The sequence below is a fragment of the Strigops habroptila genome, chromosome 12, assembly GCF_004027225.2.
Source record: "Strigops habroptila isolate Jane chromosome 12, bStrHab1.2.pri, whole genome shotgun sequence".
Taxonomy (NCBI): Eukaryota; Metazoa; Chordata; class Aves; order Psittaciformes; family Psittacidae; genus Strigops; species Strigops habroptila.
Genome location: NC_044288.2, coordinates 7296015 through 7319033, shown reverse-complemented (window position 1 = coordinate 7319033; position 23019 = coordinate 7296015). Strand labels below are relative to the sequence as shown.

Here is a 23019-nt window from a genome sequence, read left to right as displayed (position 1 = left end):
GTTTAAAACAGTAAGGCACATTTTATTTAGGTGCCACTTACCCATGGTGCAGTTATTTAGCCTTCCCACACTCTTCACACATTTTACTCACCAGGTCTCTGAATTTTCTCTCTTTCATTTGCATCTTTCACTCACCTGAGTATGAACCCATTACTCAAGTAAGAGAGCTGTTGCCATGCAGTTCTCTGATATGAAACTGGTGCAGTTAGACTTATTTTGGTGAAGGTTGTGCATGTTGGTGTTACTTGAAGGTATGAGAGCAGATTCCTTTTATCCTATTTGTAAGTCAGTTGCACCATCAATGGTGTAAATTGTACAGTCCCTTAAGCAATCATTTTGTGGCCATTCATATCCAAAAGCAGACTGTGACAAAATGTTCTTTGTCACTTTCTGTAGAGACATTTGTATTTTCAACTCTTAGGTGTAATGGTGAGTTGCTAATGTTTTGTATTTTCATCATTGCTCATTATACTAAAGTTCATGCACCCAGAAGATTCTTCCCTAAGCAGCTCATTGTTTTTGCTCTGACCCTTTCTTTGGTCTCTTTCCTTTTCATACAGGCTGTTTGGCAAGTGATGAGACTTTGCCTTAGTGCCTTCCTTCAGGGTGGGTTTTTTTGTTTTTTTTTTTTTGGTTAGCTGAAGAACTACACTAGCAGCAAATCAATTTTATTTATTTTTTTTTAATTAAAAACCAGCTTATGCAATGGTCATCATCGTCAGAGCACGTGTACAGGGCCTACTCCATTGACTGTAATGCACATACAGGCTGTAGAGGTGGGAGGCAGAAGTGGCCAGTCATTAACTGTGGCGCTGGCTGAGGAGGGTGAGTTGTTGAAATGTAGCAATTTCTGGTGCTCTGGTATGCTGAAGCACACACATTCCCACCCCACAAGGGTGTTTCACGTCCCCTTTCCCCTTCAGCCTTGTCTGTGTAGTTAAGTAATCCTTGGCCTCTCTGCTGAACTTTCCAAGAACAAGAGCACTGAATAGCCAGCAACTGAATTATCACGGAAACTACGACTAACCCCTTCATCCTTCCGGTTTTAAAACGAGTTAGTTTTGTTTTACGTCCGGGTTTGAGTGGAAGCCGGGGGGCTTTAAAATGCTTCTAAGCTTAACTGATCTGTTTGCAGCATTTAACTGCTGTTGCCTTGAAATCCCCCGAGGAGGCGCCTTTACAGAAGATGGCTTCTCCTGTGGTGTCTATTGCTCTGTCTTCCGAGACACGCATGGTCTTAGTTCAGCGCTTTCTCCGGTAATTTTCTCACGCTGCGCTATTGCTCCCTTGCCATCGTTCTGGGAGCTCCTCTCCCTCCTCTCCCTCCTCCCCCTGGGCCCGATGCTGGGCCTCCAACGCCGCTGCTCGCGCTCCGCAGGGCCCCGCCTGTGCGAGGTGGGCGGCCCGAGCGCCGGGGGTTCCGCAGCGGCGCGGGGCGGGATGCGGGGGGCGTTCGCCCTCCGACGTGCCGGCTCCTCCCCTTCAGGCACCCAGGGCGGGGCTGCGCCTGCTGCAGGAACCTGCCCTTCAGGAGCTGCTGCCCGCCGCTGCCGCCATGGTCTCCTGGATCATCTCCCGCCTCGTGGTGTGAGTGCGGGCGGCCGCGGCGGGGAGGTGCGCGGGGAGCCCGGGGGACTCGGCGGTGCCCCTGCGGGGTCGGCTGCGGGGCGGGCGGCTGCGGCCGCGCTCCGGCGCGCCCGCGCGGGCTGCGCGGCCCAAGGGCGGTAGTGCGGAGGGGGCTGCCGAGCCCCGCCTGGGGGGGTCGCGGGGCACCGACGTGCTGCGGGGAGCCGCCGGCGCTTTTTCCCCGCTGCGGCAGCTGGCGGTGCGGGGCGCTGAGCGGTCTCTTCTCGCAGGTTGATCTTCGGCACCCTCTACCCCGCGTACTCCTCCTACAAGGCCGTGAAGACGAAGAACGTGAAGGAATATGTGAGTAGGGGCTGGCCGCGCCCGCGCAGCTCCCGCCCGCCCCTCGCGGCAGCCTCGGCCTGTCCCCGGGGCTCCGGCCCCGCAGCGCGGCCGCGCGGGCATCAGCCCTGGCACTCTCGGGAGAACTTGCCGGGGAAGGGCGCGTACTAAAATGAGAGGTTTCCAACCGTAAACGTAGGAAATCTGTTTTTTCTCAAGAGATGCTGAGTGAGGAAGGGAGAAGGGTGGAAGACACTGAGCTCTGGAAGCAGATGAAAGTCCAGGACAAGTTCTTTTTTCTAGCTTCATTCTTACTCTCTGTCCGTTTACAGCTTTTTCAGTACAACTTTCATTGTTTTCCAGAAAGCTGAGTAATCTTGCTTGGTTTTCATCTTCCTATCAGCCTTGCTTGTGATCAGTGTTTTCTGTTAGTCAAGGCTTCATCCTCCTTCCGTTCCGGAATCGGTTTCCCCTTGTCTGTCTTACACCATCATTACAATTACCGCGTTTAAAACACCAAATGCTTTTTAGGAATGTGATGTGTCATCTTCAGAAGGGGTATTCTAAGTTGATCAGTGGAGATAAGAGCTGTTTGGTTTATGGGTGGGATGAGTTTCTGTTATCTAGAGTGAGAAATAATCTGATGGAGAAGAAAGGTAACAGGGGTAAATTGCATATAGTTTGTCAATATTGCTTTGTGGTGCAGTCTGAGACTTCTCATCCGTCTGGGTCTGATTGCTCCTTTAGAAATGACACGTCAACTATAAATATTGCAGGGTCCTTTTCTGTCTTATGGTGCTTCTGTCCTCTAGAATTGCCTAGACCTTTCCAATGTATTGGCTTAAAATTCAGCCTACTGGTTTTTGAAGAAGATACCAGCTGAGGTGAGAGTCTTGCTCGTAGTGGACAGCTTTACAAACCACAACATCTGGCTGAAGTATTTTGGGGTTTGCTCTTGGGTTTTTGGGGGTTTTTATACCAGTTTCAGCAGGGAAGTCAAAATGGGAATGTTCATGAGGAATTGATAACTGATACAGTGTTTTGAGTGAGTATTAGAGATACAGTCAGAAATATGAAGAGCCTTACTAAATGTTGAAATTATAATATTAGAAACTGAAAAGAAAGCATAAAAGAAACTATCTGAATAATTGCATGATCCTGTGACTTCATAGTTATCTTTGAAGTTATGTATGACGTATTATTGTATACTGTATTCTCTCGCCTCCCTCTCCTCTCTTTCTTACTGTTGCCTGTAACCTTCATTTGTTGCATGAAATGCATATTTTTTTAACCCAGAATTTTTTTCTGGCTCTCGAGTGTCTGTCACAGAATGATTGTGTTCCAGCTGCAGAACCTGTGTTGACTTTAAGACAGACTCAGATTTCAGAGTTTGAAATTATTTTGTTGAGAACTTTGTTGAGATTCTTGAAGAAGAATTTTTTTTTTTTTTTTTTATACCCTTAAGTTTGCTTGTTCTGGAGCTCAAAGACCTGGTAAATATGGAGCCTTTGAATGTGTAGGCATTCTTTACAGTAAAAACCTGCTGCTTTTCTGTGGGTAGATTAGCTGTGGAAGTATGTAAATGCTGTGTTTCCTTGCAGAATGTGAACATTGTATTAATCTGATTTTCTTTTGGTAGATGTTATCTAAGTTGCTGTAAGACTTCCCTAATCTTATGGCAAAAAAAGAAATGAGACACAGTATTTGAGTATCATAAGGTTATCTTTACAATAGTATCAATTGATCATCTGGTTGTGAGCCCTACTAGGGCTGATGTGGAAAAGTATGGCATTCGTTTTGGGGTTCTGTTTAACACTTAATTGAGATTGTTTTCCTGAAGTAGATAGTTCTGGATTGCTACAGCAGAAAATTCTCTCTTGTTTTTAGTTTCAGTGAAAATACTGGAGTTGGCTCAAGGAAATGTATTTGAACTGCTAAAACTGATCTTGTAATATAAATTATTTCTCCTTGAGAGGACTATATCAGAAATAAGCATTTAGACATTGGACTGCTATTTGCCTAATTCGTTTATCTTTGGAGAGCTGCTTCTTTCTCAACGTAAGTGCAAAGATGGGGGAAAACTGATTTTTTTTTTTTGGAAAACAGGAGAGGGGGCTGTTCCGTTCAAACTGTTCTTCATGTGAAAAGTCAGTGGGAGAACTTGAATGATGTGCTCCACATTTTCAAAGCCAGCTGCGTCTATGTAATACTACTCGCTTGTAGTGCTTAGGAACCAATGTTGGTGGGGGAGAAAGATCCTACAGGTGTATTTGTGCTAGAGTGCATGTATTGAAGGTTGAGTTGACGCGGACCGAGCTACCACAAGCAGTCCATCAATGGCAGAGTACAGTGCAAACTTTCTTTTTTCCCCCACCATGATACAAATTCGAGAAGTCCTTGAGCAGCCGTGACAAATTGCTTCTAGTAGCTCAGAGTTGTTTAAAAGTAATTTCTTTCTTTTTGTGTGTCATCTTCACCTTTGGTCAAGTCTACCTTCCAATTATGCTTATGCATTTACTGAATTTGTTTTTATTCTTTGTGCAACTTGAGAGACTCATATGGGCAGTTAGCTGAAACTGGTGGTCATCAGCTTGAGCAGTAAGACCTGACTCCTTTTAATGGACTGAAAAAACATATAGCCTGGTTTGACCCTCAGTTTTTGAACATCTTTGTAAACTGTGACTTACAAACATGGTAAGAAAAAAAAAAATCAGTGATTTTTCCCCTCTGCTTTCTGCTCTTCTAATGTCTGGTCATCTGCACTTCAGGGACTTCTAGAGCTAGAAGTTGAATCCTTATAGTTTATTTAAGAGCTATATTTCTTTTTGTCTTTGACGGTAGAGCGTAGGGTGAAGGGTGGCACGAGGAGACAGGGCAAGAGACCTTTGCCCAGTATCAAAGATGTGAACAGAGAGTTTATTTAAATAGTAACAAAGCAGTGTTTTCTGTTCTTTTTGGTTCCTTTTCTGATAACTCCTAGCATTCTGTTAGCAGAATGAAAATGCACAATGAGCACTGAGCTTATGGTTTCATCAGGCTGTCTACAGTGACCTCTTCTGAGTGGCATGAGCTAATTTATGTTACCACAATAGTTTTCACTTAAGAAAAAGCAGATAGTGTAAGTTCATTACTTTGTATTTAATGACATTTAGTGACAAAATGTCATCTGGAGATGACATCTTAAAGCACGACAGTATCCTTTTCTGAAATCTTTAATCAACTCATACGTAATCCTCTGGATAGAAAAGTATCTTCTACACATTTTGTCATCTTACTATTCACAACCTTTTCCAGATCTTTCATGAAGATGTGCAGCACAGATCTCCACACTGATTCCTGTGTGATTCCACTGGTAACTTTCCTTATTGTGAAAAATGGCAATTTATTTTTACCCTTTGTTTCCTCTCTTTTAGCCAATTGTTAATCCTCAAGAGTCCCTTCATTTTTATCCTTGCCAATTTAGTTTCTTTGAGTGTTTATTTAGGCCTGTCAGAAACTTTGTAGAAACGCACCCTGCCTGTGAGGGAAGCACTGTAGCGAGAGCTATGGAAACCTGCAAAGAATTTCGCTACATTTGGGAAATCTTTTTTTTTTTTTCTGTAAAAAACATACTCCTCATTATGTTTTTTATATATATAAGTGCTAATCGCTTTTATTACTGCCTTCATTTTGCCTCATATTGAAGTAAGATTTACTGGTATGTAGCTTCTCTGAAATCTCTTGCCTGTTGGGATCCCTGTTTGTCACCTTTGCTTTGTTATTCTTCACACACTTTTTCATACAAGAGCTGATTTATGTTGCTGAATTGAAGAGTTAGCCATTTGTTTCATAGAGTTTCTTTAGAAGTCGAGTGAATGATGCCTGGTCCTGTCCAAACTGATGATAGAAGGGAAAAATAAAGGCAGGAGAGCACCGTAAAATACAAGTTTTGCTATTTTCTGTTTTGAAAAAATGCACAATAAAGTGGAAATAATTTGGGCTACTAATCACTGTCTTCAGAACCATCCACTGTGTTGGAGGGGTTGGAGGCAGTATAATTTTGTTGGGGTTTTTTGTTGGGTTTTGGGTTTTGGGGTTGTTTTTTGTTTTTTTTTTTTTTAAGAAAGTTTTGGAACCTCTTTCAAGAACAGATCACCAAATTTCCCGGCACATACAAGTTTGGGGAGATAACTGCTTTTATAACTTCGTTTGCTGTAACGAAGACTGTCACTAAACTGTTTGTGTAATTTTAATACGTGGATTAATATGCGGCTTTAATATGTGGAATTTCTTTGATTCAGTTTACTTTGCTTGCCCATTCTTGATGACACTAAGAGTGCTAAGTTGATTTTAGCGAAGCTAATCTCTTCTTTCCGTTTATCTGCTACTTACACTTATTTTTACTTCTTAACAGCATAGTAAACTGGCAGTTTCCCATATAAGATATCGACTCTTCTACTATTAGGCATTTTTGGGTAGCAGTTTTTTTATAATTCAGCTGTTTCAGAGACTTGTTACCAAAACAGGACAGGGGAGAGTGTGTGTGTTAGTGGGGGATTATTTTATGTTTGCTTTGAAAGAAATACCTGCTGCTCCAAAGAAAGGTGTGAGAAAGTAGGGAGGTAGATGGCAGGCATACAGATGTGCCATCATAGCACAAAGTAGACCTGGAACAAGAATATAAGTTTGTGACATGTTTTTGGCTTTCTTGCCTCTCTTGATGAGCCTTTATTTAAAAAGAAGAGAGGAATGCTCATGTAATTTCTGGGCATAATGATTAAGGCAAAAAATGCATACTAATAAGAGCAAAGTCCTGTATCTGTTGGTTTTGTGGTTTGGAAAATACAGGGCTACAGTTTAAACTTCTGCGTGTGTGTGTGTATTTATTACAATAGTCATGATATATGAAAGACTCTAACTTCTTAAAGTGAACTGCTTACTCTTTTTAGATAGCTTATTTGGGGCTTTTGCACAGTTGCTCATGATACTGCTACAGGGTGTGCATTCATCAGTGTATCTGTATGCATTTGTTTAGTTTGAGCACATTAATCCTACATGTTTTCCCAAACTATAATGTACCATTATGTATGGGCCCCTCTCCATTATTGATAATATATGCCCTTCTTGTTGTGGAATTCATCTTAATGTGTGGAGACGATGAGTCATTTTTACTGAGAAGACATTTTGCCTTTTTCTGGGTTCTCATGGGTGTGTATTGAGTGACTGCTCTTTTGCAGGTGAAGTGGATGATGTACTGGATTGTGTTTGCCTTTTTTACCACTGCAGAAACACTTACAGACATTGTTCTTTCTTGGTGAGTTCCTTGGCAGCATGGGGTTTGTTTTTTGGTTTTGTTTTTGTTTGTTTTTGTTGTCGGGGTTGGTTGGTTTGTTTGTTTGTTTGTTTGGGGTTTGTTTGATTGCTTTTTAAAGAAGAGAGGAGTAGTGTTAGGATGCTAAGAATAACCTGTCTCTTTAGGCAGTTTTCAGGCCCTATGAAGAGTCTGCAGGTTTGTAGATATTGTGGGTATATTGCTGTCTTACCTTCTTGTGTATTTGCAAACAGTTGGAATAAGTGCACAGTGTCTGTGAGAGAATTTTCATAATATCAAACATTTTTGAGAAACTTAATTTGAACTGGTGAAGTTTGAGAAACGGAGGTCTAAAAGACACTTAAAAAAAAAAAAAAAATAGAAAAAGATGGTAGAAGGAAGGGGCCTGTTTTGCTTTCCCAGCCTGTTGTGTGGAGGAGCAGATCGAATGCACTTCTGTGCTCTGAGAGGTGTTTGCCATGATTAAATTTTCTTCTACTAGTGCGGGTGGGGTGGAGTTGTGGGAAGCAGGTTCTTAATCCTTTCAGTGCTGTGTTTCATGCTTGGTAATATGGAGGCCTCCAAAAATGGCAAATCACCATTACATGTCTTCAACTGAACCTTCCAAACAGGCTGTCTTCAGTTTCTTCATTTTCTTTAGTGTTTGAGCTTTGCATACATCTGTGAAACAATACTAGTCAAGAATTGTATCTCTTAAACATGAAATGGCCACACATGCCTTACAAAAGTGCTCATCAGTTTTGCCTCTTCCTGCATAAACTTTCAAAAGCAAAGATCTAAAAAGTACAAGAGCTTTGGCTTGTTCACATGCTTAAAATAGACTACTGAAAACAGAAGTCTCTTACTACTAATAGAGAAAGAAAGTTTTCATTTACTGGTTTCAATCTTGGCTACTGTTTCTTCCCAGAAACTTTGTTGGGTGAGGGTTAGAGATGACGTGTCCATGCTGCCTGCTCTTTTCTATTTACACTGATCCTCCTTTAGTGTGTTATCTGTGGAGTACCTACTGGAAGCTTCAGAAACTGAGCCATCAGTCTTAGCAGGAACTTCAGATTTCTTAAGATACGTCGTTGAAAACTTTGGAAAATGAGAGGGAAAGTAATGTAATATTAATATCAGGGGATACTCTCTGAACAAACTTCAGAATGAGGAGAGTAGCTATCAGATTGTAATTTGGTGTGTTTGCAGGGCTGAGAGATGCCCTGTTTATGGAGTTTTCATGGCTATGGATGAAAGACTAAGTGAGACTCGGAGAAGGTATGTCCTAGGATTCCAGAGGGTTCTGCTATTATGACCTGATATATCGATTCTTTTGTTTCTGAGCCTTTATATCTTGTCTGTGTTCTTTCTGCCTGTGCTGCTTTCTGCCAGTTATCCCCATCTGTCTCTATGCTAATCTTGATACCAGTTCTCCATCTTTCTCTCTATCTCGCTATTTCTCCCCCCACCCCTTTCTCTCAGGTTTCCCTTTTATTTCGAGCTGAAAATCGCATTTGTCATTTGGCTGCTCTCCCCTTACACCAAGGGCTCCAGTGTCCTCTACAGGAAGTTTGTGCACCCAACGCTCTCCAATAAGGAGAAGGTACTCGCTTGTTGTTAGAAGATACTGACCTGTCTGGGAGTTGACTGACTTTTGATTCAGTTATGCCGCAATAAAAACTGAAATGCGGGAATCATGCTTGTGCTGACATTAATTGATGTAGAATGATTCTGTCTCTGACAACAATGACATATTGCAGCTTACTGAAGATTGTAATGTAGCCAGTAGTTGGCCTAATGCTTAGAAAGCATGTTTGACTAACCCAGTGTCATGAGCCCTTATTGTCAGTAGTTAAGCTCTTTGAATCACGATACAAGCCGCATGTTCTGTAGTTATGCTATGCTGTTTTTTCACATTGTCAGTATAAGCAACTGCTGTTACAATTTGGAAATAGCATACTTTGAGGAAAAGTTGCATTTGCAAGCTTTCTGTAAGTAGCAGAGAAACTGCAGTTATGTGATCAATGACAGCTGTTTTTGGTAGTCTGGAAAAAAGTGTCCAGATGAGCTTTGGGTTTTTAAGGGTGATGGTGGGGGAACTTTGATTATGTTTGTAACAAGGAGCTAAATGCCATGTTCCACATTACCTTCCTAGGAAATCGATGAATACATTACTCAGGCTCGTGACAAGAGCTATGAAACCATGATGCGAGTTGGCAAGAGAGGGTTAAACCTTGCTGCCAATGCAGCAGTTACTGCAGCTGCAAAGGTAATGCAACACCTTCTGTAACATTCAGGAATCCCCCAGAAGTTTAGTTTTGTGTGCCAGCAATTAGTAGTATGGGTTTGTTAGGGATGCTGGTACTTGTGGACACCAATCTACTTTTCCTTTCCTTCAGTTTGCCTTGTGGTTAATTCCATCCTTTGACTTAAGAAAAATGAGGAAGAGTGGAATGGATTTTGCTTTAACCTCTTTTCTTTTGGTCTTGCGAGCATACTTTTCTTTTTCCCTTTTCTGTTTTCCCAGAGTACCCTAGTGGGGAATAGGACACCTTTTCTCTTCTTCTGAATGGTCCCATGTGAGATGATCTTTGTGAAGGCGAAGTGCCCTTGACCCTTTTTTTTTTTTTTTTTGCCATCTTAGGGCCAGGGAGTTTTGTCTGAGAAGCTGCGAAGTTTCAGCATGCAGGATCTCACTCTGATCCGGGATGAAGATACTGTGCACTTGCAAAGCCGGGAGCCACAGCTGCTCCCCTCTGGTGGGAGTCTTCTTGAAACCATTGAGGATTCAGGTACAGAACACCCCTGCTAGGCCATCTACTAACGCATCTCTCTACTTTTTGGAATATCCTTGTTAAGGATTGTTGACATCTCCCTTTCATGTGGTCCTTCAGGATGGGCCATTTTAGACTTCATGTGATTTTTCAAAAGTATGTGCTAAAACTTTCTCTCTTATTCCTTAGCTTCCTGTTACTCCTCAGGAGAGGAGAGCAGTATGGCACAGAGGTCTAATGGAACCCCACTGGAGACTAGAACAGACCCATCAGATGAAGATGCAGGAGACAAACTTCCTAAACGTACCCAGAGTCTCAAAACTCCTAAGAAGATGATGAAAGCTGAGGTGAGCTGGTGTGTAAATTATTTCCAGCACAGAAGTTGATTTTTGAGCTTTGTTGGAAGGCTCTGGCTTCACAGTGTCACTGCATTTAAAAGCTGTTTACGTGAACTTTGTTGGACTCAGTCTTTGCTAGTTGAGTCCTACATCAGAGGACTTGCTGTCCACTTGCTATGCTAGTCTCTAGCTTTTGTATTTTTATAATGCCTGTAAGCCTCTTGTCATAAGCCAGGTCCTAGCTTCTCTTTCATTCATGTTTGTGTTGAAGGGTGGGAGCATTAGATATTTTTAACATGTTTTGTTGGCTATATCCACTTTCCTGTCTGTTACAGTCTGAGTATGTAATACTACTGTGACATTTATCCCTGGGACAGCCACTTTCTTCTCATCTAAAATGCATTAGTTCTGTACCCTCTTAGGCCTTCCTGAACTTCTGCATATTAGATATGTGGAAAATGTAATTTCCCCCTCCTTCCCCACCCTGGGGAAGTTAGGGTGACTAGTCATTGGGTGACTAGTCACTGTTGACGTCCCCTCTGTATGGCATGGGATGATCCAGGATACTTACAGCCATTCAGATGGGGCATGAGTTGCCTGTATTCTTATTATTAAACAAACCATATAGGAAAATAAATGCAATTGTGTACAAGAGTCATTTTAGCTTAAGAGTCTTTTGAGGTGATTCTTTCCAAGTTTTGACTCATGCTTGAATGTTTCTTGTTGTTTGATTTATACATGATAAAATGCTTGTCCCTTTTTGTGCAGTGTGGTCCTATTTGCTTGATTCAGCTCAGGCTCCTAATTTTGTTTTTTTTTTATTTAAGATAAAGTGCTATATGACTGGCTCACATTGTCAAGCTTTTCAGGCTAAATATTAAATAATTTGGAGGAAAGTAATTGCTTAGAGCATCATTTTAAGTTGTACTGTTAACCTCATCTTACAGTGTACAGGAAACCTTTGCATATGATTAAATACTGTTTATAACAGAATCACAGAATAGTTGAGGTTGGAGGGGACCTCTGAAGATCTTCTGGTCCAACCCCACTGCTCAAGCGAGGCTGTCTAGAGCCTGTTGCCCAGGACTGTGTTCAAATGGCTTTTGAGTATCTTCAAAGATGAACATGTACGTCTAAAGATGCATTTAAAATCAGCCCGAATCTTTTTTTAATTCCCAAGGCTTACTTCTGCATTGACCCCTTTTCTTTCTTCTCTAGCATATCAGGCTGTATGTGGAAACAAGAGGAACAACATTTGATTCTAAGCTTTCCTAGGGAGAAATTTTTAAAGTGAAATCATGCAAAGGCAGTAACGACTCTTCAATGCTGTTTATTCTGAATACAGAAATTCCAATAAAGCCCTTTTTCAGGCATATCGGGTTTTATGCTTGGTCTGTTTGGATCTTTGGTTCAAATGGAGGAATTGTAGGAGGCCTTTGACTGAGATGTCTGAGATTGCCCAGAAGGGCTGAATTCATTGCAGATCATAAATGCCCTCTTCTTGCCAATATCTAGAATGAAGGACACTGGACTAAAGTGTGCAAACTAGTTGAAGGTGTTTTTACATTTTTCAGATAATAGCCTTTGGGATGGCAGTCAAGAAGCACAAAAGTTATAATAGTGAACTGTTATGTGAATGGTACCATTTAGAAATATCACTGTGTCTAATCTTTCGTCAAGACAGCTGACTTCAATTTTATTATCATACTTGTCCTGTTTTAGAATGTTGTCCTCTTCTGGTTGCTATTTGATGGATATGCTCAGACTGATTTGTTTACTAACCAAACCAAAATGAATGGTTAAATAGCTTTTCTGAAAAAAACAGATGACATGAATTGTAATATCTTTGATATCTTTGTCAGCAACATGGACAGTGGGATTGAGGGCACCCTCAGCAAGTTTGCCAATCACACTGACCTGTGAGGTGCAGGTGACATGCTGGCAGGACAGGATGCCATCCAGAGGGACCTGGACAGGCTGGAGAGGTGGGACAGTGTGAACCTCATGAAGTTCAACAAGTGCAAGGTCCTGCACCTGGGTCAGGGCAATCCCAGCACAAATACAGGCTGAGTGGAGACTGGATGGAGCAGCCCCAAGGAGTACTTTCGTGTGTTGATCGATGAGAAGCTCTCTGTGACCTGGCTTCAGTGTGTGCTTGAGCCCAGAACCCCCCTGTGTGCTGGGCTGCACCCCCAGAGCGTGAGCAGCAGGTCAAGGGAGGGAATTCTCCCCCTCTGCTGCGCTCTGGGGAGACCCCCCCTGCAGTCCTGATCCAGCTCTGGGGCAACAGCACAAGAGGGACGTGGAGCTGCTGGAGCGAGGTCAGAGGAGGCCCCGTAGCTGCTGCGAGGGCTGGAGCAGCTCTGCTCTGGAGCCAGGCTGAGAGAGCTGGGCTGGGTCAGCCTGGAGAAGAGAAGGCTGCTTAAGGGGAGGCCTTAGAGCAGCTCCAGTGCCTAAAGGGGCTACAAGAAACTTGGAGAGGGGCTTTGGGCAAGGGCCTGTAGGGACAGGACAAGGGGAATGGCTTTAATCTGCCAGAGGGGAGACTGAGATGAGCTCTTAGGCAGAAGTTCTTCCCTGTGAGGGTGCTGAGGTGCTGGCACAGGGTGCCCAGAGAAGCTGTGGCTGCCCCATCCCTGGCAGTGTTCAAGGCCAGGTTGGACACAGGGGCTTGGAGCAACCTGCTCTAGTGGAAGGTGTCCCTGCCCGTGGGAGGGGGTTGGAACTGGATGAGCTTTAAGGTCCCTTCCAACCCAAACCACTCGGTGAGTCGATGAATAGGGTCATCATGTTGTAGTTGTTTTGTCCTCTGTTTTCACTCTGCATTCTTGTATCTTTCTGTTAGACGTTTAGGTGTTAAACTAACCCAAGATGCCTCTTTTTCTTTCTCCTCAGCTTCCAGTAAGAAGTGTCAAAGCCCGTCCCAAGAAGAAAGCTGCAGGCTCTCTTGCTTCTGTTGAGTCATCCTAAGGCAACCTCCCCTTCCCCAGCACCTGTCTCTGTCCTGGGATTTACCTGTCACTTTTGAGGGGAAACTCTCCAAAGGAAGGGAGCTGAGATTCATGTACATAACAGATACTGCTTTGTAGAGCTCATTCTGAGGCAAGGGGGAGGCTGGGATTCAGAACATGGAGTAGAGGATACACATCCTCAGGAATTTTCTCCTTTTCATCTCTCTGTTGGAGGGAATGCTGATATGTCTGTACATAGCCTGTTGCTTTGGAATTCTCACTGTATAACCCTAGTTGAGGAGAGTCTTTGCTGGGAGAACTAACTAGGGCTAGAGACATCCATTGCACAGAAGCTGGAAAAATATTAGACACTGGAGTTCCACAGGGGTGGGTGGCTCCTTAAAATGTCTTGTCTTGCTCTGGGTATTCTTCTGCAGCTGTGTGTGGTTAAGAAGTGCCCGCAATGAATCATCCTCCTTAAGAATGGACTGAAACCAATCATGTCCATCCCCTTTGAGAAGGTGACTGAAATGATGTATGCTGAGTGCTTTTGAATCTAATGGACTGGCTCATGGGAGGAGTATGCTAGATACCCATTACTAGTACTGGAAAGTGAAGAGATAATTTTTTCTGGAAGGCGAAGGGAGATAATTGAAAAACTGAGTAATGAAGAAAATGTGCTCTTATATGCGCCTGTGGTGGAGTAGATACTATAACTGTAGTTACAGAGGTAACTGTAACAGTTAACTATTGAGAAAAATGGGCATTCATAAGATTTTGGCTCTTTTTGAAGCTGCTTGAATTTTATTTCAGGTTTTGTTCACTTTGATTCCTGTGAGAGCATCAGAGTGAGGCAAGTCCCATGCTGTGGGAGAAGTTGACAGGGAGACTGTTGCTTTGCCATTTAATGGTTGAACTCCTTGTCATCCTGATGCTTGTTACTTCAGACAGTTTTTTCATTCTAGCAGATGACTGGGAAAAATCTGGCTCAATGTGGTCTGCAGGCATGTTGAGAATTTCAGGAGCCCTTATCCTCTTGGCTTTAGGAAATCCAGTCGTCAGGGTATGAGAACTGATAAATAGCTGATGTATGAATTTTGCTTATTTCAGGATTCCTTTTATGGGGGGTAAAAAGCAGGGAGTAGGGAACATTACTGTGATTAATGAGCCCTCTTGCTTTATCCTACTGCAGCCCTTGAACAAGTTTTCTGGGTCTGACCATGTGCCATGTTTATCAATGTCCTAAGACTTGAGCAGTGTGTAACACTTGAGACAGAACTACATTGTGGGAGTTAAATTGCAGTGCTCCAGAGAAAATTTGCATCATGCCAAGCCATACTAGATTCTAATCTTTTGAACATTGTTAAAGGGAGATCCCCTGTACAACTGCCAACAGAGTCAGTGGGAATTTGAGATGAGTAGGGTTCCTGTTGAGATCTATAATGGGAGAGCACCGTTATAGACATGGTTGTCTTAAGACCATCAAGTATTCATTCAGTCTTTAGTGAAACTAGTTATCAAAGGGACCTGGCTCCTCTTTCCCTACTGAAGACCATTCTTAGCTCTAGATGCAGGCGTTTGTGTTTGCCCACATCTTTTGCTGTCACATTTCTGAAATGACAGTGGATTGTTTACAGAGCCCCGTATTTTGCTGTTGATGTATAGAAGCACTTCTGCAAGTAATATTACACAAGTATTTCTGTCTTAAAGAGTAGCCCTTCAAAAGTTTGTAAAGTTGAAGATGAGGACTGAATTTTTTTTCTTGTTTCCTATTGTCCTGGCAGCAGATTGTTATGAATTTACTATTTTAAGAAACCAGTTAAGTTAGTTTTACTTTTATTTGTAGCTTTTAATTTAAGTCTTGACAGACCATGCCAGAAACTTGCATCTTCCCAGAAATACTTGTCCTAAATTACCCAGAAGGCAGTTGAAAACCCTTGATGTGGCTTTGAGTTTTGAGTTTCACATTAAAAAAAAAAAAGGGCAAGTATTTTGTTCTTTTTAGTTTGTTAGCAAACACTGCATACATGTCTCACTAGTACATGCAAAGCATGTCCTGAAGCAGGAATTCTTTCTGTTTCCAGAGGAAAGTTCTTTCTCCATCTAAGGGATAAAAATCTTTACTGATGATGTGGAAGGTTCAGTTGTAAGGAATTGCTGTCTTAGATTTTAGTGTACTGAACAAAAGAGAACCATTATTCTCTATATACCAAGTACCTCTATGAGCACATTTCTTGATTATTTTTTTTCCAACTAAAAACTTCCATAGCAAATCATTTGTGTAAATCATTGTGAGGAACTTGATTTGGAAACCAGGGATTTATTAGTCTCCCCTTATGCTGATCCTCGTGCCCTTTCCTTGTGAACATGTTGCGATAGTCTCAGATTGCTCTGCTTTCACAGAGTGGCTTTCCAGAATGTTTCCTGGAATCTGTTCATTTGTAGTAACTCTTCCTACTTTGAAGCACAAAAAGAATTTCTGAAGACTCAGTTTTGGCATTTGTGTTTACCTTTGTCTTCCTGAGCTAGGTGCTGTGCTAAGTATCTTCTACTTAGCATTGATGCTTGATGTCATTAGCCTGTGGGTATGCGTCAGTCTTACTCGTGAGTTTTGTTGTACAGGGGAATTAAATAACTTCTGGTTGTAAGAGACAGTGTGAAGAAGAGTTAAGGACTGTTAGTCCTTAGTGTGTGATACAAAGCTGACGATGTTAAGCAGCAGAACTTACCCAGAGCAAGAAAAATGTCTTAGCATGGACACTATTTTCTTCTTCCAGTAGAAATGTGACTGCTAGATTGTGCTCTGCTTGATCAAAACCTCTGCAGATCTGCCACCACCCATGTGACCTCTTAGTGAGTTGCTATAGTTCTGCATTGGATGGCACATTTTTGCGTAGAAATTCCCTTGTTAATGAGAACACTGAATGTGCTGTTTTGATAAAATGCTTTTGTCAGCTGATACTCATTGTTTTCAGCAGGAAATGTTGGAATGTTTCAGCAGGAAATGTTTCTCTTCAGTATCATCTGTGAGCTTCATTGTGCAATTAATCAAATGGTTACATCTTCACCTAGCAGTAGAACCCATTGTGTTCAGTAAGTCTTCATACCGCTTTCCTAGTGTGCCTGGGCAGAGATTAAAAAACAGAGGGAAAATGATACCTGAAGTTGCAAGAGGGATGTGGGGCATGGGAGGGTGGGGGGTGTACGTGTCAAACTTTGTGTGCCTAAAAATTGCCCTGAAATACCTGTAGCATGAGATACAAAGTAAAGCCAGGACTGCCTTTTGGAAAGAAATGTTGTACCTCCACGCTTTATAATACTATGAATCACTGTTCTCCTGTTGGAAGAGAAAATAGTGAAATGTGGTTTCCCATCTGAGAAACTTAGTGATTTGCTGCATAAAAGGGAACAGTGTTTACTTGCTTGGCAGTATCCTCCACAGTGGGTAAGAAATAGGAAGAGACTACTGTCAGGATTTAAATCTTATACTTCCACTAAACATCTTAATTTCTTACTGTTCTTTATTGAGTTTCTAATTCTCCAGCCTTATGTTTCTGGGTCCAGGGGACTGATTTGTTTTAAACTAGTTTCCTTGGTAGGTAGAGAATGTATTAGAGGGATGCTGGTGTTCTTAAAATTGCAAAGCTTGTGCTGGGGAAGCTACACCTTCCCCCATTTTAGTGAATTGAGTTCCATTCATTGTTCGTTTGCAGTCTGGGCTTTTTTCTTTTATACATCCTTCTTGGAAGTGTGACTCCCTCACAAAATATGGCCAAGTCATTTTTGCCTTGAAAAGCAAGATTTCTAGAGAAAATCAATTTCCCAGAAACTGTTATTTATTCTTCGCCATCTTAATAAGCAGGAAATATAGTGCCTTAGGAGGAAAGTGGGATAACTATGGAATACTCCGCTGGTATTATACACAATCTGCACATAGCATTGTATCAAGGAGGCTTGCATTTTAACTGTGAAGTGTCACTGTATGCTTGAGAGCAGCTATTGAATTGAGCTGAGTTCTCCTGTCTGTCTTCCAAAATTGCATATAATGCTGGAAAGTATGGCTTATGGCCTAAGAGCTAATAAGCTCTCATCTGGGGAGGGGGGAATATTCTTGCCCTTCTTTCTGATAGGGACACTGTATTGTCGCATTACTCTGATACTTGCTGGGGAACTGCTGAATCACATCTCTCTGTAACTGGTCAGTAGTATAGTTTTTCTTGCCTTCCCCACTAAAAATTTGCAATGTGCCACCCAGCTGAAGTATCTTGTGGTGCTGCTTTCTGAGTTGCCTCTAAAGTTGGATACATGAAAAATCAGTGAAGTATTCTGAAGCTATATGAGCTCGTAGAATCATAGTCAGTGGAGTTGGAAGGGACCTCTGGAGGTTATCTGGTTCAACCTCCTTGCTTCTAGGACCAGTTTCCCAGGAGTTCCTGTGTGCTATTTGTGGTCTGGAGTCTACTGAATTTAATGTTTGAGAGGTGGTCTGTGCAGAAAGGCATATGCTGTATGGGAATGTGCATTAGTGTTATTGAGGAGAAAGGATTCCTGGTCACTTTTAATCTGAAATTTGGCACTATTGCTAGACATAATCAACATAACTCAGTCTTATGTTGTTTACAGGCATTGTTAAGAGGCCTAAAGGCTTCAACAGAGATCTTAAGTGTTCAGAGTAACTTGTGAGAATGATTAAAGAGTAAATGAAGACAATAAACCTTCATAGCAGCTAAGAACCTGTCTTGTGTATAGTACATAGTTGTCCAGGAAAAACTGTTGCCCTTCTGATCCTCAAGCAATACTTAAACTCTGCGCTCTATAGGTCAGAGCCTGATTCCTCTCTTACAGCATCTCTCTCTCTCTGTCTTATCCGTTCTAAGCTGAGCTTGAGCTACATGCATTGAGGTTCTTGAACCTTTCATCACTTCAGAACAATAAAGTTTGAATTTTACCTCAGCAGGCAGCTGATGTACAGGGAGGACCAGATGAGTATCAAGTGTCTCGCATCACTTTGCAGTGGATGTGTTATGTTGAGGGAGCTCCAGAGGATATCTTTCATCTGGGCAATTACCCCTCCCCTCAAGCCTACAGTTTTGGATGAACTAAATGGTGGACTTTACTACACTCATATACGCAGCTGTCTGTAGAATCCCAAAATTCAGTCAGAACTGCCAGCACTGTATTTCTGATGAGAATTGGAATCGAAATAATATGAAGTTAAAAGAAACAGTGGCAAATTGGTGGGGATTTTTCTGCAGTTTTGCAGGTAAATTTAGGTCTCTGATTCTTTGCCTAAAACCTTTCTGTAAACCCTTGCAAGCAAACAGTTATTTCCGTGCTCTGTTTCTCAGCTCCTGTCCTTTCATGACCCGGTTAAGTTTCCCATGTTTTCTCTCATGAAGCAAAGGACTACTTCCATTTTGCTGACTGTGGAGACATGAAAAATACTGGCTTGTAGAGCTGAAATTTAGCCTTTTTCCATTATTTAATCCTGTGACCTAGAATCATGCAGTCGCTTGTACAACAAGGCCTAAGGCTGGATTCCCAGATGGAATCTGAGCATCTGTTGTCAACAGCATAGTTTGATGTCATTCCCTTTTCTTGCAGTGGGTTCTGGCTGAAATATGCCTACTGCAGACCCTTTGGACACAAGCATTCTGTCTGCATTTAGCCAAATGTTAGAAGTAACATTTGTGGAAAGGCTGCAAAAATGAGTGAACGCTAGAGGAGCAAAGATTCAAGTCTTCTGTAATACATAGCTGTCTGAGACTAGAAGATTTGTGGCAGCAGTAGAAATACATTGCTATACTGACTTATCAAAGATGGGGAATTCAGTCATGTTCTTTGCAGCAGCTCAGGGAGGAGACTGAGGCTGCACGGCAAGCATGTAAAATTTTTACATACAAGGGAACTAAGTTTTTATCGTAAGTACTGTTCAGTAACTTACCAAAAAGAAAGCAAGTTGAAAATTTTTGGTGACTTTATAAAATTAGGAGGTAAATGATCCTGATTGTCAAACCTGGTATTGAATACAAACTTTTTGTATTCATGCTGCTGCGTTTTTGGGAAAGCACTGAGGTGATGGACTCCTCACTTTGACTCCTCTGTTAAATTATTTCTCAAATGTTCTGAATGTCATATAGAGATAAATGAAATTTTTACTTTGACATGTGTCCATTAATTCATGTCTAAATTCAGGCATGCTGAGCTATGTATGAGACTGTGGATTGAATGAAAGCCCAGTTAGAAAATGGAGAAGCTGAGACAGATCTAGCCCGGTAAAGATTACTTGAAGGACCTTCCTTGAAGTACAGAAATTAGAGGCTGTGTAACGATGCTTGATTTTGGTTCAGCATTTTCATGACAAAATTCCTGTTAGCACAGTGCTGATCTAAAGGCCGTAAGGCAAGGGAAGGGTTGTGAATTGCATTTTGTCCACCAGAGGGTATAACATACAGTCATGAAAAAGAGAGAGCAGAGACTTGTCTGGTAACAGTTGACAGGTTGAATGTCGGTATTTCCTATGTATGAGAGTGAAAGTCCTGCCTGGGGGAGGGGGAGAGGGGGAACATGACACCGACAAACTGGGGCTTTAATGGAGAAATATGAAGTAATACTGCAGTTAACCCCTGACTAAGGCTGTTTAATCTTGCTGGGCTTTCTAATTGAGCCACTTTCCAGTGAGGATTGCTGAGATTATGGTGTTATAGAATAGCTGTCCTCAAATCTTTTTGTTGTCCATTCAAACTATTTTCTAGCTGCTGGAAATACGGCAGTGTTTGTGACTTATTCTCCCCCCTTTTTTTGCAATTAACCACTTTGAGTTTGTTTATTCAATAGTGTTGCCATAATTTATACTCTGATTTTTTTTTAGTATTTCCTGGTAAGAATGAGTAGTTTCTTTCAATTGGATCTGTATTCTGTAAAAATAGAAGCAATTTTAATCTAAAAAATACATATGTGTCTAATGGTTACTATGATAATTTGTGACCATAGCAACAGAGAGTTGGCATTCTAAAGGACAGGTTGATTCTTTGGTTGTCTGGGGTTTTTTTCACAATCTAATTACCGGTGCAAGCATTTCAAGGGAAAACCCTGACTTTTTTATTTCGTAACCGTACAAGTTCATATAGGTACAAGCGATTTTGACATTATCTCACATAAGATTTTTATAGAAAAGCTGATGGAGTATGGGCTGAATGAGCAGAGAGTGAGGTGCATAAAACTGGCTGAATGGCCAGACCTGTAGGGTGGTGCTCAGTCCCAGGAATCCTAATTGAAGGCCAGCAGCTAGCAGCATACCCCAGGGCTCAGTACTGAGTCCAGTCCTGTTTAACATCTTCACAGTGGTGTGGATGAGGGGGCAGAGTGTACTCGGTAAGTCTGCTGATAACACAGAACTGGGAGGAGTGGCTGATACACCAAAAGGTTGTGCAGGAAGCAGCAAGAGGTATGTAGAGTGTCTGACCTTGCATCTCAAAATATATGGAAATCCTAACAGGAACATAATTCTTTCTGATTGTGAGAAAGAGGAGGTCTTTTATTTGCAACATCCTAAATGGAGATTTACAAACTGAAGAAAGGTTCAGGACATACCAGAAGGTTACTGTAGGAAAGAGAAATAGAATTTAGACTAGAGCTGGGGATTCTTTATTCTCAGACTTTGTAAAACAAAACAAACCAACCCACCAGCAACAATAATTGATATGTTTCTGTTCTATTTTTTCCATCATATGATCAGTTAAATAACAACATAGTGCTTTCAGGCAGGTGCTAAATTTCAGCTACAAGTTGTGGATTACCATGACATATTTGAGATCCCAAGAGCATGTATTCCATTATAGGAATGCATACTTAGTGATGATTTAAAGAGTTGTAAGAAATTAATATGTTATTGAGGGAGGCAGGAATGAGCTCTCATGACTAAATCTCTTAATTAGTGAATGGCTGTCTCTGCCAGCATAGAGCTCTAATGTAAAGGCTATCCACTAGCAACACTCAATGTCAGCTTTATAAGGAAATGTGCTGGATGTAAGTATAGCCAAAGCCAAATCACAGAATTTTCCAAGCTTTCTCTTTTCCTAGGCCCTAATGGGGAATTTAACAACTGAATGGAAATTACAGCATTGCTGCTATCACTTGCTAATTTGGGGCAATGAATATCTTGAATTAAATAGAATCTAAAATGCATTTAAAAGCCAATTTTTGTAAAAGCCAGCTGTTGTGACAATTCTGTATTTGCTACAGGAATACAGTAACTGATCAGTGGAGCCACTGTGGTGCTCAAAGTCTATTACCTCAGAAAAGGAAAAACAGAGGATGCCAGCCCAAACTTAACTGGTTCAGCTAGTCCAGTCTCCTGTCTTTGATACTGCTCAGTCTGTTTGATGACCAGTGGGCAGTCTGGAATTACGCGCACTGGAAAAGCCTCTTCCTGACTCTGTCACCTTTTTACCTGTGCTGTGAAGCATGGTGATGTTAAATGACTGGATTACTATTTTTGAGGGAAAAAGGAGTTGTTCAAATTCTTTCACTAGTTTTTTGTAGAGTCGTTAAAAGTTTGGTCACTTGCTACAGTATGACAACTTAAATGTAGAAACCCTAAGTCATCCTAATCTTGTATTGAGCTTTGTTACCCAGACTCTTTCTAGGTATCTTTTTACATTATCTTTTATGAAGACCATTAAAGAAAATCTTGTACTATTTCTTTGATATCTTGCTCTTTTGCTCTCATTTAGTTTCTCCTATTTCAAAGGACCTGTTGTTTTTCTTCCATTTCTTCCCAGAGAAAAGGTGTTACCGATGCGGATGTGCTTTCGTTCCACAGGGTGGCAGCTAATCCTTATTTCCCTTCTCGGTTATTTTGACATTTCTGCTAGAAGCATCTTTCCTGGCCAAGTTACGCTCTGAGGCATAAGGGTCATGAACCTGTAAATACAGCCCTTCTGTTCGAGTTAAAGAGTGTTTGGGAAAGCTTATTATATTGTGTCTGTTCAAGCTGCATCAACTTGCTGAAGATTGTAGCAGCTGACAAGACAAAGCATCATGCAAGGTCTAAATTTTGAATATTACATATTGCTGCCGTTTTATGTGGGTATCTCTTGTAAGCGGTGCTCTAGGCATAACTGAACACAAGCAGAGGTGGCACCTTCTAGACAAACGTTACTTTGCTAGAGGCTTAGTTATTGATGTGGGTGGGGGAGAGAGGTTCTGGAAGTTACTAACTTTTTACTCCCGGTTTATTTTGACAGATAAATGTCTCAGATAATTTGAATTGAAATCTCCATGTGTCATTAGAACGAGCCTATAACTTTATGAGCTGCACTATGGGCTTTTGTTCTTTGCTATTGAGTTTACATAATTTCCTCCCACCCCCTGCCCTAGTTTCTTACTATTGATGCCTGTGAATATTTTTCATTAAAAGGCTGCTGTTTTGTTATCTTCTAAAATTGTTATAATTTAGCTCCATGTCTGTCTTATGTGTTTAGTCTTCCGCCTTTCTACCCCTCCATTGTTGAATAAAGATATGAAAATTAATACAGAGTCCTGCTATTTCTGCCATATAAAAATCAAGGCAGGTTATGAGAATCTGGTTTGTCCTGGCTTTGTTTCTTCACTTAGATGGTGCCTCTCAGTTATGTTGCGTCCACTCCTCAAGCTGTTAACTGAGGACTTGAATTCATATTACAAGTATATTTGTTAAGTAGACTTTTTGCTCCTGAAGGTGCAGATCACAGTAGAATCAAATACTATTACTGTTA

At 41.6% G+C, this 23019-nt stretch overlaps 1 protein-coding gene across 7 annotated transcripts; it reads left to right on the top strand.

Moving 5' to 3' along the window:
- Positions 1–1144: 1144 nt before the first annotated feature.
- REEP2 (receptor accessory protein 2) lies at positions 1145–22795 on the top strand. Of its 7 annotated transcripts, none has more exons than XR_003994194.1 (11): positions 1145–1257; positions 1487–1587; positions 1857–1929; positions 7125–7201; positions 8408–8476; positions 8681–8801; positions 9354–9467; positions 9843–9990; positions 10162–10319; positions 12173–12295; positions 13206–13282. XR_003994194.1 is itself a non-coding variant. In XM_030504733.1 (10 exons), the coding sequence occupies exons 2-10, from the start codon at positions 1556–1558 to the stop codon at positions 13278–13280; spliced, it is 867 nt and encodes a 288-aa protein (XP_030360593.1). In that variant the 5' UTR covers positions 1145–1257; positions 1487–1555; the 3' UTR covers positions 13281–22795. The 7 variants fall into 7 exon arrangements, 4 of the variants coding, with proteins under 4 accessions (XP_030360593.1, XP_030360594.1, XP_030360595.1 ...); XR_003994193.1 differs by lacking the exons at positions 12173–12295; positions 13206–13282 and adding exons at positions 11302–11437; positions 11529–12159; XR_003994195.1 differs by lacking the exons at positions 8408–8476; positions 12173–12295; positions 13206–13282 and adding exons at positions 11302–11437; positions 11529–12159.
- Positions 22796–23019: the final 224 nt, after the last annotated feature.

Bases quoted from the DNA above. Each gene is read 5' to 3' on its own strand.
- REEP2 (XM_030504733.1), top strand. From the start codon at position 1,556: ATGGTCTCCTGGATCATCTCCCGCCTCGTGGT. The intron at 1,588-1,856 runs GTGAGTGCGGGC...CTCTTCTCGCAG, and splicing joins ATCATCTCCCGCCTCGTGGT to GTTGATCTTCGGCACCCTCT. The intron at 8,477-8,680 runs GTATGTCCTAGG...CCTTTCTCTCAG, and splicing joins CTAAGTGAGACTCGGAGAAG to GTTTCCCTTTTATTTCGAGC.